This window comes from Peromyscus eremicus, chromosome 3 (genome assembly GCF_949786415.1).
Source record: "Peromyscus eremicus chromosome 3, PerEre_H2_v1, whole genome shotgun sequence".
Lineage (NCBI taxonomy): Eukaryota > Metazoa > Chordata > Mammalia > Rodentia > Cricetidae > Peromyscus > Peromyscus eremicus.
Genome location: NC_081418.1, coordinates 30873717 through 30888147, shown reverse-complemented (window position 1 = coordinate 30888147; position 14431 = coordinate 30873717). Strand labels below are relative to the sequence as shown.

At 43.2% G+C, this 14431-nt stretch overlaps 1 protein-coding gene across 1 annotated transcript in view; it reads left to right on the top strand.

Annotated features, from left to right (window-relative positions):
- The window catches only part of Cttnbp2 (cortactin binding protein 2), a 158859-nt gene that overhangs the window by 99584 nt on the left and 44844 nt on the right, over positions 1-14431 (top strand). Inside the window, exon 9 of the mRNA XM_059257414.1 lies at positions 11304-11421. Coding sequence (XP_059113397.1) covers positions 11304-11421 — 118 coding nt within the window. The remainder of the gene's footprint in view (positions 1-11303; positions 11422-14431) is intronic.

The following is a 14431-nucleotide window of genomic DNA, read 5'->3' as shown; positions in this document are numbered from 1 at the left end:
TTGCCTACCATACCTCTGTACCTCTTTTGCTTGGCCAACAGGAACCTCCTCCCCTGGGGAGCTAGCCTTCGGTGAAGGATGGTGCTCCTGCATGGTCACTTCAGTGTGAACTCTTTTGAGTCCCATAGTTTTGATGATCAAAGATAGTATTTCCATTGATCCCCCAGACCCTGACAGCAATAAATACTCCTTCAATGTTGTGTAACAGGAAATATGACCTCGTTTTCTCAGAATAGGATTCTTCTGTATCCTCTTATTTTTAAAAGCATAAGATCAATTTTTGATGCAAGATTTTAAGGAATGATTGACAACACACACCGCCAAGCTGTTTAAATAATAGATTTTTTTTTTTTAGCTCTGGAGTGGGCATTTAATCTTCCATTTTGACCTCTTTATTTTATGATTAGGATGTCTAAGCCTGAGAGGGTTTAATAGATAGCCATTGGGAATGAAGCCCAGATTCCCTGATCCGTTACTCTTTCTTATTCCACATCCTTCCTTTCTAGTCAAAACTATTATAAAACATATCTGTATCACTTGTCTAAAACAATGTTTCCGTTCTGTCCAAAATATCTTTCCCAGATTATCCATTTATAATAATTTGCTAAGGCTGGTTTTCCAAAACAATAAATCACAACCATCAGTGTGTGGTAGAATCTCTCTACTCTAGCCACACAGGTCCTTAAAAATGATCTCAGCTGGTCTTATATGCTTTTCTAGTCTGTATAAAGCTCAAGAAACTCAGAAACATACATGCTGCGTATTCCTTCTCTTATGCAGATCCTAGATTTTTATTGATATTGTATGTGAGTGTGGGTATAGATTATGCAGCTGGAAACACAACTTTACAAGGCAGGTTCACGAGTCAGATGTGGGGATATACATTTGGGTCTTGTTACTGCAGAAGCAACAATTAAAGCTGAAAATTTGGTGAGCTTTTAAAAAACAGGAGACAGTGGGGCCTTGGAATTGCTAGTGTGAAGCCAGCAGGGAAGCAAACACCAGAGGGAAATACTAGGTGAGCATACTGGTTAGTTTTCGTTTGTTTGTTTTTTGTTGTTGTTTTGGTTTGGTTTGGGTTTTTTGTTTGTTTGTTTGTTTGTTTTTGTTTTTGTTTTTCAAGACAGGGTTTCTCTGTGTAGTTTTGGTGCCTGTCCTGGATCTCGCTCTGTAGACCAGGCTGGCCTTGAACTCACAGAGGTCCACCTGGCTCTGCTTCCCGAGTGCTGGGATTAAAGGCGTGCACCACCACTGCCCAGCCATACTGGTTAGTTTTGTCAACTCCATGGGAATTAGTCACATCAGGAGAAGGAACCTTGATTGAGAAGTTGCTTGCCTCAGATTGAGCTGTGAACCTGTGGAATATCTGTAGGGCATTGTCTTGATTTAGTCATTGATGTAGGATGGCTCACCCACTGTGGGTGGTGACCTACTCCTACCCCCACCTCTCTTGGCAAGTGGTCCTGGATTTTATAAGAAATCAAATTGAGCAAGCCAGTAAATAGTTTTCCTCCATAGCCTCTGCTTCAGTTCCTGCCTCCGGTCCTTGCTTGGAGTTCCTTCCCCGACTTCCCTCCATAATGGATTGTAACTTGTTAACTTTAACCTCTCTTCCCCAGGTTGCTGTTTGTCATGATGTTTTATCACATCAACAGAAACTCAAACTAGAAAAAGGGGGGAGGGAGAACTTAAACTGAGAGGGAGGGTGGTGAAGATCAATAAAACAAAGTACACATTAAAATGCCATAATGAACCTTCGCTCACATTTCAACGGAGAAGTATGGGATTTTAGAGCTTGAAGGGACAGAGTTTACTCACTCCAGCCCCTGTGCATTGTATATGAATAAATGAAGTCTTGGGGAATGGTAAAATTAATTTCTCAAAGATGACTCATGGAGAGTTCCTCGAAGTCCTGCATGGTTTTCCTGTGGTTGAGTTTGTTCAGATAGGCACAACTGTCTAACCACAGGAGATCGTCTCTCAAACTGGTTTCTGACTGCTCCACAGAGAGGTTGAACCAGGGATAAGCCCTTCTTGGTTTCCTTGCTTCCTGGAAATAGTTAAGAGAAGTTTTTGCATATGTTTATTATTATTATTATTATTATTATTATTATTATTATTATTATTATTTACATCCTGATCTCAGTTTTCCCTCCCTTCTCTCTTCTCAGCAACTACCCCCACCTCCCCTCTGCCTCCATCCACTCCAACTCCAATTCTCTTCAGAAAGGGTAGACCTCCCATGGGTATCAGCCAACCATGGCATATCAAGTTGCAGAAAAACTAGGCACCCCACCCCATATTAAGGCTGAACAAGGCAGCCCAATAGGAGGAAAAGTGTCCCAAACGCCAGCAAAAGAGTCAGAGACAGGCCCTGCTCCCACTTTTAGGAGTCCTACAAGAACACCAAGCTACCCAATGTAACATGTATGCAGAGCACCTAGGTCAGACCTATGCAGGCTCCCTGGTTGTCAGTTCAGTCTCTGTAAGCCATTATGAGCCCAGGTTAGTTGATTTGGGGGTTTCCTTGTGGTGTCCTTGACCCCTCTGGCTTCTACAATTCTTCTCTTCCTCAGGATTGCTGGCTCCCAGCTCTGCCTGATGTTTGGCTATGAGTCTCTGCATCTGATTCCATCAGTTGCTGAATGAAGCCTCTCTGATGACTACTGGGCACCAATCAATGAATATAGCAGAATATCATCAGGAATCATTTCACTGACTTAAAAAAAAAATATGCCAGTCATGTTTGGTTCTATCCTAGGTTTCTGGACCATCCAGCCTCTGGGTCCTGGTACCCCTGGCAATGTCAGGGCTGGGCTCCCTCTCATGGCATGGGTTTCAAGCTGAACCAGTCATTGGTTGGCCCCTCCTACAATTTCTGTGCCACCTTTACCCTAGCACATCTTGTAGGCAGGAGAAATTGTAGATCAAAGGTTATGTGGCTGGATTGGTGTCCAAACCTCTCCACTGAAAGTCTTGCCTGGTTACAGAAGATGGAGGGTTCACGCTCTGAATTGATGGTGGGGGCATCTCAGAGATGAGCTAGAAGCACAGTACAATGGAAACTCTCAGGAATCCATGAGGATGACCCTAGGGAAGACTCCTAGTAATAGGGGATATGGAACCTGATAAAAGAACCTCTTAATGTAGCTCTCTCTCTCCTGTTATGAGACCTTTGAGAAGTTGAGGTCCTGCCAAAGAAATGAGGAGATTGAATTTGAGCTTTTCTGTCATGGATAAAAGGTTATGTGCCCAGACAAATCTTGTTTATTCATTAGTCTATTTATCTTTTGGGTTTTTTTTTTTTTTTGACCCCTTTGGTTTTGTTGTTCTTGGTTTGTTTGATATATGGTCTCCTCTACAATCCAGATTGGTCTAGAATGGTCTGTGTAGCCTAGGCTAGCCTTAAACTCACAGAAATCTGTGAGTTATATCCTCTCATGTGCTGGCCACCAAGGCTAGTTTCCCAGAGTGTTTTCTCTTGGGGGATTGTGTGAGTGTCTTGCTGTAGGTTGGTCAGACTTTTAACTTACCTGTTGCCCAAGTCTGTGGCTTCTTATAACTCCTACTCATCTGAGGCTCTCCTACCTTGTTTAATATTTTTAGTATCCAAAACAATCTACTTTCCCCTGGGCTTCTAATACTGCCCCATCCTTGTTTCCCCTCTGACTATGCTCTAGAAATTCCTAGGATCCATTCCGGGTGCTTCCTCCTGGGTTGGTTTGTTTGTTTTGTTTTAACAAGCTCATCTGGTTTTTAGCTTCAACTGTATCTTCTGCAGTAACTAATCCCAAACTCAGATCGTCTTGTTAGACTTCTGTACCTGTCTTGTAGACTTTCCTTTCCAGCATCCCAGAAGTCATTTTTAGGCAAGCCCAGTGCCCTCTGGACAGACCGTGGGTCATCTGCTGCCATCTCTAAGGTATTCTTGCAGTGTGATCGGATTGTAGTCTGGGGCTTTGCCAGGCTTTTTGCCCTAGGAATATCAAATGTTTTCTCTTACCTTACAGCAACCACTTCTGTTCTTCAGGTGGCCAGGATGAGGTAGGATGAATGTGCAGAAAGGTTTGTACAGGACCCGAGATTTGTATTTTTCCCACTTAGGTCTTGGCTGCAAAATAGAAGTCACTGGAGTTTTTCCTTAATTGCATAGAATCATGCAGCACGTTTAAAGAGGGGAAAGTCAGACAAGGTATCTAGAAGGCACAAAACCAAGAGGACCAGATGCCATTTAGAATAAATAGAAATCTATTGTGTGTATCTATATGTGGGAATGTGCACATGAGTACAGGTGCTCAGGAGGCCAGAGGCTTCAGATCCATCAGGAGCTGGAGTTTCAGGCTGTTGAGAGCTGCCCAACTTGGGTGCAGGGATCTGAACTCAAGGCCCTCTACAAGAGCAGTAAGAGCTCTTTTTTTTTTTTTTTTTTTTTTTTTTTTGGTTTTTCGAGACAGGGTTTCTCTGTGTAGCTTTGCGCCTTTCCTGGAACTCGCTTTGGAGACCAGGCTGGCCTCGAACTCACAGAGATCCGCCTGGCTCTGCCTCCCGAGTGCTGGGATTAAAGGCGTGCGCCACCACCGCCCGGCAAGAGCTCTTAACACTGAACCATCTCTCCAGCCCTGAAATCTCTTTATTTTTACCTTCTGTGACCATTTTCTTTTCCCCTTAATTTTTAGTGAAAATAATTAATGTCATACTACCTGTTAACAAAGGGAAGGATTCCCTTAAATACTCATTCCAGAGCATTAAGGGAAGGTCAAATGAATGCTTGCTTATTTGCAGCAGCAATGATTGACTGGCAGAAACATAATGGGAACATAAACATAGCTATAACCAAGCTCAATCCCTCACCTAAAATATGGAACTGTGATGTCTTCCACTTAAGGCTGAACCTATCTGACTCTAAACTCCTTTTCCCCTCTCACTCTGTACTTTCTTCATTGACATCCCACAAATACCGTCTCTCTGGACTCCAGAATCTTTTCTTTAAGTCTACTGAGTATTCTCTGAGACTGTTCAGGAAGGTTATTAGGAGTTCTCAGCTCATCTGCATGTATCTCCAAGCATTTTGTTTGCCCACGGCGGTCCCGTTTGTGCTTCGTGTCCCAATGGAACAGTTCATTGCAGGCTTTTACTCTTCAAACATCTCAGCCTAGAGGGGACCAGGACAGCCCTATCGATGACCACATTTGCTTTTGATTCACCAAAAGGTTCAACATGATTGCAACTCTGTCCGCTCACCTCTTCGTTTTCCTGAGTTGAAGGCAGTGCCGGCTTCCTGTGCTCACCTGTTCATTTTCCTTACTCCATGAGTTCAGATGAGTTCATTCCTCAGTAAATTAACTTTGATGATGTGCTTCCTCATTTACTCCATGCATCCTGTCCTCGTGACTTCTCGTCTGCCCTTTAGATGCATTCTCTACTCCATTGCAGTCCCTACTTTCTTTATGCAGCTGTGGGTAGGACCTATCTAACTGCTAAATATGGTGCATAGCTTTCCTACTTCGTATCCTTTTATGGCTCTGTCACCCTCCTCGGAGTAGGGTTTCCTTAATGTAATGGTTAAGCCTCTTCTCACTGGCCTCAGACAACACACACATGCATTTCTCTCACCTTTCCTAGTGTGTGCTGTGTGTAACCCAAATGCCTGACTGACCCCTCCCTGGCTTCACACCTACTGTCCCCCTAGTCTCAAATGGCTTCTTCGCCTGTCCTGACCCTGCTTGCCTGGAAAATATCTTGGTAAATGTTTCAGACTCCGGAGTAGGGTGTTCCCAGGACACCTCTTCACACTTCACTTAAATGGTTTGTACTTTACTGTAATTGTTTGCATGTATCTCTCCCCTTCTTATCCCTCTAGAAGAGTTTCTTTTTCTACTCTGTGTGTACTGTTCCTAGCAGAGACTCTGGCTCAGAAGTAGTTTCTTGAACCAATGGGTGAATGGACAAGTACAGCCCTTTTAGAACGTTCTGTTTCCTCACTCTCTTCCTTTCCAGTGTGTCTTTCCCAGGCATCCATCAGCATTTAAAACAGAGCTGATCATAGCATTTTCCTTTCCACACACAGCCCCGTGTCTGCAGAAGAGCACCCACGCTGCTTAGTGCACAGCATTATAGATGCCCTCTGACAATTCTGTTTTGACCAGTTCACACCTACGTCTACCTACTTGCTTATGCCAGTGTGTCTATCTTAATAGCTTCTGCCTCCCCAGCCTGCAGAGCAGTGGGCACACCCACACCCAAAGCTGTTCACAGCACGTAGCTGGGTGTTTATCTGTGCATTTGTGAACTTGTGTTTTCTTTCTTTTTCTCCCTCTGACCAATTGCAAGTTCTATCTCTCTGCCTGGAATTTGATTTTATCTCTAGCACTTTGATCTTGGGGTTTGTACTCTATCTGCTCAGCACCGGTACCTTGCTTCTGAGCTCTCCTTAAATGATGATGGAGGGTGGAGGAGACTTTTCATCATCCCTCAACATCTCTTCTGTTCGTTCTCTGTGATAGTGAAGGGGGTTCCTGGTCCGAGATGAAGATTACATTCTGACAAATGGAATGTGAGTGGAAATGAAGCCCAGGACACAGGTTTTAGGTCTCTGTGGTAGCAGATGTATCTCCATAAGACTTCAATTTAAACTTGTCCATCTGGACACCTAGGTGGGACATTCAGGCCCACCAGCCCCACAGTTCCCCAGAGTTTTTTTGAGTGAGAGTAGCAGGAAATATTAGAAAGAAGGATTTAGAGTGTGGAGATAAATAAGAAATACAGGATAGCCTCATGAGGGCCTGGAACCTATTCCAACAGGCCCTGACTGGCTCTGCCCCAGGGTATTTCTAGAGACACCAAGGGGTAGAGCAAAAGACCTCCCCCCAGCACAGCCAAGTGCAGACCATCTCAGACACCTGCACTCAGGCCCGTGGTCCAATCATCCTCTATGCGGACCTGCTGGGTAAAGCCACGAGGAACCTGAAAATGGGCTCCCACACACTTCCCAGCATGTCTCCTCTTCATTCAGTACCTCATGGAAAGGGGAAAGGTGGATGTTTTTTCTCCATTTTTCTTTCTTCCTACTTTTCTGTAAAGCAAAAATCCCCTGCCGTCACATTATAGCTCTTTTGCTGTGGTTTAAATGAATGTTTCCCAAAGGCAGTGGGAGCTTTAAGAAGTGGGGCCAGTTAGGAATCTTCTGGTCTCGTAGGATCTTTATTTTGAAGGGGATATTGGGACCCTGACCCTTCCTCTTTCTTTCCTTTGCTTCCCAGTCAACATAACGTTCTCAGTTTTGATCCCCCTCATGTCCCTGCCGTAATCTGTCACCTAATGAAAAGCCCACATAAGACAAGCAACTGACCAGCAATGGGCATCTCTGGGACTGACTGCAGGCAGCCTCTCGTCTTTTTAAGTGTTTATGCTGGGTATTTGTTACAGTAACCTAGCGTGCCAGCTCTTTCTTCTTCATACTTTCCCCATATGTAACATAAAAGAAATCTTGGTGTATATGTGCATTGTGTGTGTATGTGCATGTGAGTATGGATCCGTACATGTCATTCATGCATGTAGGCATCGAAGGACAGCTTCAGGTGTTGGTCCTAGCCTTCTACCTTCTTAGAGATACTCTCTTATTAGTCACTGCCCACACCAGTTTGACTGACAGCCCAGGGAGTGCCTGGCTCCGCCTCCCTTCTTGCTGTACCTTCTTGCTATGGGAGTCCTGGGATGCATACTCCCATATCCAGCTTTAGATGGGTCTTGGAGATCTAAAAGGTCCTCACACTTGCTAGGTAAGTCCTTTTTTGCTGGGCTGTTTCCCAGCCCCATATCAAACTCTTTATAGCTCTTTTCACTTCTCCACGATACATGGATAAATAGTCCCTGATTTATCCACAGAATGTGCAGCCTTAACATAGTGCCCCGATAGCACTTTACATATGTGTTTTGATAGCTAAATTAACAATATGTCACTCATTCACCATGTAACAGTATTTCAGTCATTGGTTCATAAAATACATGATGATGGAAATAAGAATATTCTGCCCAGATGACGTTCAGCCATCTCAGTATATGGAAGTGCAGTCTGTGATGTTTATGTAGCATGAATGATGTAACAGTACATGTCTCAGAAAATTACATGATTCATGACTATTCTTGCAAAGTGTCAGAAACTCTGCCTGGACATTAGCATGTGTTCCAATGTTATGTAGTAGCTGTAGTTGTTGGGAAGGACCTTCTGAGTCAAAAGTCTTCATCTAGTTTGTGTTTCCCATGAGGTCTGTACAACACCATAGGATTAGGCTTGTAGCAGTGTTTGGATTGGATGCCGTTATCCTCATGAACACATCTTCCATGCTCCCTTCTAGAAAAAGGCAGTACTTATCATATTATGTCCCACTGCTGTACATGCAACTAGAATCAATCTATTTTGAAGGTCAGGAATCAAAGAATCTTAATTTGAGACACTTGCAAATTTGTGTTGTAACTTTCTATCACTTAAAAAAATAATTTAAAGTTACGTCACCTAAATTATCTTTAGACTAATATTTGCTGTGGGCACTGCTATCTTATAATGACTGTGTTGATTATAATAAATTACAGCTGCTAATAAACATGGGGACCTCAGTTCATGCCAAGCATCAAAGAACTCTGCAGCTTTGTTAAAGTCACAGAGCAGTCCTATGAGAGACATTATTCGAAACACATATAAAGAAATTGAATCAGGAATGCTATAAAAAGCCATGCCATGCTTTTCAATATGATTGTAGTCATTAGCATGATTCGAATCCAGGCTTGCTTCAGCATTTACTGTCTTTTGCCACAAGTACTAACTTGTAGAATAATTGTGGCCTTTAAAAATCCTATTGTGATCCTGGGATTGCAACATTTTGTTCCCATATTGTATTCTATTGAAGTCTATTTGAGTAATATCTCAGTTCGTATTATCCAAGTTTCTTATTGGCTACCCTGTTGACTTAACTGGCTTCACAGTAGTTTTAGAAATAATAACTTGATAACTAGTTTATAAAATAGGTGTTGCTTTCAGTTAATTCTTTAGCTCAGTGACTCTCTAAGTCTGATCCATAGACGCATGAAAGCCAGACTTTGGGGCTGGAGAGATAGCTCAGTGGTTAAGAGCACTTACTGCTCTTCCAGAGGTCCTGAATTCAATTCCCAGCAACCACATGGTGTCTTACAACCACCCATAACGAGATCTAGCGCCCTCTTCTGGTCTGCAAGGACACATGCAGGCAGAATACTATATACATAATAAATAAATATTAAAAAAAAAAAAGGCAAGCCAGACTTTGATGATGCGACCCTCCAAACTAAGTGAAAACCAGCAGAGAGAAATAAACGTCCCAGGATGTTTCTTTGAAGGCAAGCAGGATTTCTTCATTTAGAGGTCTCCTAACAGAGCTCCTCCAGTTTGTAGGTCTAGTCTTAGATCCCATTAACACCCAAAAGAGTCCTCTATATCACCTATGCCCTCATATCAGCAAGGCTTCTGGTCACATTTCATTTTCATTGGTAGTTCCAACTTCCTTTTTGCTTTTCTTCCTGGTTCCTAGACACTCCTTGAGTTCATGAACTCCTTATTGTATGTAAAAGTGAATTTTGGAGCAATCTGAAGCAGCTGGAACTCACGCCTGCTCCCCCTGGGGGTGGGAGTTGATACAGCCACTGTGAGAAGTACTTGCAGTGTGTCCTAACAGAGCACTGAGGCCAGGCCTGCTCTGCTGCAGTCCAGTGCTAGTGCATACACCCTCAACTGTACACCACAGGACACACCCTGGAATGGTCATAGCAGAACCCAAATGTGCATCAACAGAGAGTTGATGAGTAATTTGTGGCATGTTTATGTCCAGGAATACCACATTGTAATGCTTTTTTAAGTCAAATTCAATTATGACTAATAACACGTGGATGAATATTAGAGGTTATATTGGGTAAAAGAAGCTAAATATAAAAGTGTACCTGCAGTATGCTTTCATTTATGCCGAGTTTAAAGATAAGCTGGAGCAATTACTAATGTTAAAAATCAGAAAATAGTTATGGAGATAGAAGCAGCTGAAGGTTGAGAAGGAGCATGGAGCGGCAACAGGTTCCTTTCGAATTAGATTCACTTTGCGGCCATGTTTCCATGATTCATAGCAGTGTGCTCTTCATGGGGATATTGTAGTACAAGTAGACTATTTTACTGCTCTTAGGAAGGGAAAATGATTTTACAAACAAGAAAGTAAGTTCTACACCAAGGGTGAAAGTCTGATTGACTGTGTGGCTGAGTGCCTGGATGTATGCTGCCTGACAGGCTGTGGAATCCAAGGGCTGGGGGCAAAGGCACCTGCTGGCATATGCAAGCCACAAGAGTTCCATCCTCAGTACTGCAGAAGGAAGAGAAAGAAGGAAAGATTTCACAGGTACGGATATTTCAGTTCCAGCAACTCAAATATACAGATTCCTCCTAGGTTTATCTACATGAGTGTTTGTGTGTGTGTGTGTGTGTGTGTGTGTGTGTGTGTGTGTGTGTCTTTCTGTCTGTCTGTCTGTGTTTCTGTTTACCTGTCTTTGGGGGAATATTAGGAAGGACATTGCCCAGTTTGGCTTCCAGTACCTTTTATTGTTTCTGGCCTATTCGGTGTTCTCATTATTCTTGTAAAAAAATAAAGGAAGGAAAGAAAGAAAAGGGAGAGAGAGAGACAGAGACAGAGAGAACAAACTTACCGGGAGGCAACAAGAAGCACGATGGAAGCAGAAGTCTTTGTTTTGTATGGCCGAGTTATCATGAAAGGGGTGTGGTCTGCTGGAGTCATTTCATTCTTTATTTCACTCTCGGAAACAACTGGTTAGTGAGCACACGCAAGTGTGGCCGTCAGAGGACAGCTTTTGGGAGTTGGCTCTCTACTTCCACCATGAAAGTCTTGAGGACGGAACGCCTGTCATCAGGCTCGGGAACTGATGCCTCTACTGGCTGAGCTATCTTCACTTCCGGTTTTGCTTTGTTTGTTTGTTTGTTTGTTTTTCTTTTGTTCTTTTCGCTCTGGCTGCCTCCCTGCATAGCCAAAGATGGCTTATACCATGATGGGTAAGGGCAAAACCATGTCAAGCCATATATATCCCAGACAGGTCTCAAACTCCCAATGTTCCTGCCTTCACCTCCAAAGTATGGGTATTACAGGGGTGTGCCCCCGTGCCCAGCCTCAGACTATGAATTCTTGATCAGCTAGCCATAGGCAACTGGCTTGCTTTCTTGGTTTTGCACTTGAGTTTATTGATCTGGGCATGAATATAATAGTGCTCTCTTGTCTTTACAGAACTGCCTAGAAATCTTATGTAGGCATGGAGGGCTAGAGCCGGAAAGGAGAGACAAATGCAATCGGACTGTGCATGATGTTGCCACTGATGACTGCAAGCATTTGCTGGAGAATCTGAGTAAGTGTTGTTCCAGCCTGTTCACCCACACCGCTGGGGCCTCTGGAGCCCCGGGGAAGACGTCAGTGCAGCTCTAATGGACTCACCCTCTGAACTTCTTCTGAGCCTTAGTTATAGCAAAACCACCTTTGATTATGTCATCAATGCTCCCCAGGTAGAATGAGTTTGCAAACGTCCTTTGCCATGCAAATAGTGCTAGCTCTTTCTTAGATTTTACTGACTTGATTGCCCCCATCCCCACCCCCATCCCCAACTTTCTCTAGAGACATCCGACTGCCAGGTGAGAAATCCCAGCTGTGTGCTCTGCGTCAGCTGGTCCTATTTAACCATGCCGAGAAGGTTGCCTCCCAACACTTGGTTACCTACCAGTCTTTGCAGCTAATTGGTGATCTCATGGGTGCCCTCCAGCTCTACAAGTACATGCTCCTCAGTACATTTTATGGAAAGTTTCCTTATAGGCTTATGCATATGGAATGCCAGATCATAAAAAATATAGAATGTATTGATTACCTCTCAATCCAGCCATTAAGCCAATTGTTTCAATGATTACTCCTTGGGATAAGCAAAATTTGAACATCTCAAATAATGCTTTAATCTTTAATTATACACTCAGATATGGATCCATTCTCTCCCTTGTTTCCCCTTCCTTCCTCTCCCTTCTTCCCTCCTTCTTTTCTCCCTTCCTTTTTTCCTTCCTTTTACAGCTTCTCTAGGTAACATTCCCTTACCTGAAACTCAGTATGTATACCAGACTGTCTTCAAACTCAGTGATCCTCCTGCCTCAACCTCCAGAGCGGTAAGAGGTGTGAACCACCAGAGCTATATTAGACATGTATCCCATATCCACCCCTTGCTCCCTAACCCCTCTCCCAACTTAATTACCTGCAAGGTGTCATTTGTGCTGCCCATATATGCATGGGCATGTGACATCACTGGACCATGTTTGACTTACCAGAGACCAACCACATCCTTAAAGAAAACTGACTTTCCCTCCTGAAGCAACCTTCGCCTGTGCAAAGCTGGGGGGTGGGTGCCCCAAGCCCCTCCCCCATAGATGATGGGCTGTTGCCTGGCTTGCTCTTGTGCAGCCCCAGTGACTGAATCCATGAGTGCGGTAGTCTTGTCATGTGCAGGGACTGTGTTGCCTTGGTCCTCCTTGGCCTCTGGATCTTACACTTTCCTTCTTTCTTCCATGATGTTTCCTGAGCCTTGAGTTCTGGAAAGGAGTGTGACCAAAAAAAAATAAAAAATAAAAAATAAATGCCCCATTTATGACTAAGCACTCACCAGACAATCATTCTTTTAACTTTGACCAGTAGTAAATTCTGTATTTACTGGTGCTGATCAATGCATAAAGAAAATTTCCAGTGTGGTCTGAGATAGGCACTAATTTGTGGGTATAGAGATTAAAAACTTCAAGGTCCATTTAGTGAAATAATAGGTTCACTCCTGGGGAATATGAGTTTCCTAAGGATTCTCGGTCAGGTTTCTAGTAATAGCCATGTATTTTCTCCTGTGGAGTGGGCTTTATATCAGAAAGCAATTTGATACCAAAGCTCCTGAGCTAGGAGTGGGTGCCCCTAAGCCCCTCCTCCTTAGATGATGGAGTGTTGAGTGGCTTGCTCTTGTGCAGGTCTTATCTAGACAACCACAGTGACTGTGAATTCATGAGTGCATTCCAAACGTACATTGCCTCTATTGCACCCAATAAGCATATCTTCTCAGTTTGCTCATTATTGTAGTTAGCAGATTTAGGAAGAGAGTCTATATGAGGAATTATCTAGATCAAGTTGGCCTATGTGCATGCCTGTGGGGGATTTTCCTGATTGTTAATTGATATAAGATGACCAAGACTATTGTGGGCAGCATTATTCCCTAGACAGAAAGTTGTGAACAATATAAGAAAAGAAAACTCTAGCTAGAGCAAAGAAGAAAGCAAGCAAGGATCCATGCATTTATTCTTTTTTTGCTCTTGACTGTGGATATTAGTGTGAGTTCCTGCCTTGATTTTGCAGAAATGAAGAACTGTAATATGGAATTGTAAACCAGAAATCCCTGTCCTCCCTGATGTTGTCACAGCAACAGAAATGAACCTAGACATTCATCATAAGGACTTACTTTAGCTAGAGAATAGCATATGATGTGAATTTTAGCTTTCAGCAGCTACTTTGTTGAGAATAGATATACCAAGTCATTTACAGAATCAAGGACAGCTGTTAAAACATAAAACATTCTTCCAGTAGAATGGTAAAAGCAGTGGGTCATATTGAGGATTATAGCAGATGGGCCCATGAGAAAGAACATGGGTTCCAGTATACAGAATGAAGGGTCAGCAGAGCTCCGTGATGAACAAAATGTGGAGTGGAAAAGAGGGAAATCATGGCTCCTTCCAAGGGATCTGTCCAGGCAACTGTAAGGATGCAGTCATCACCACCCGTTACAGGGAAGGCTATCTAGGGTGAGGCTGACTTGGCTAATAAAGGCCAGGAGTTGTTTGGATGCATGCATTTGAGATGTCTATGTCAAGTCAGCAGGTCTCTGGGGAAAAGTATGAGCTGGATATATAAGTTTGACAGTCAGCAGTCTGTCAGAGGTGTTTAAAGTTATCGGACTGAGAGATAGAGAGGTCACTGGGCGGTGGTGAGGGGGGGATGACACTAAAAGCAGAAGACAGTTCTGAAACAGTCTGTCATTTAAAAGTCTTGACAAAGCAGAGGGGCCCGCAGGGGTAGGGGGACTATTAAAGTGAAAAGAGCAGAGAGGTGTGAACGGCTCAGAAACCTCTGTGGGGAGCAGAGATCACTGATAACTAGAAAATAAAGTAATGGTAAACAAGTGGGAAAGCCATTTTAAAAAGAAGAAATGACACATTTGGTTTTATAGTTGATCATTATATGAAAATGAAAAGTTTACTTGTTTTCTGTATAATTTTTAATTTACTGTTTGAGTTTCACACATGCCTACAATGTGTTTTGATCTTACCACCACTCCCAACTCCTCCTGGGTAACC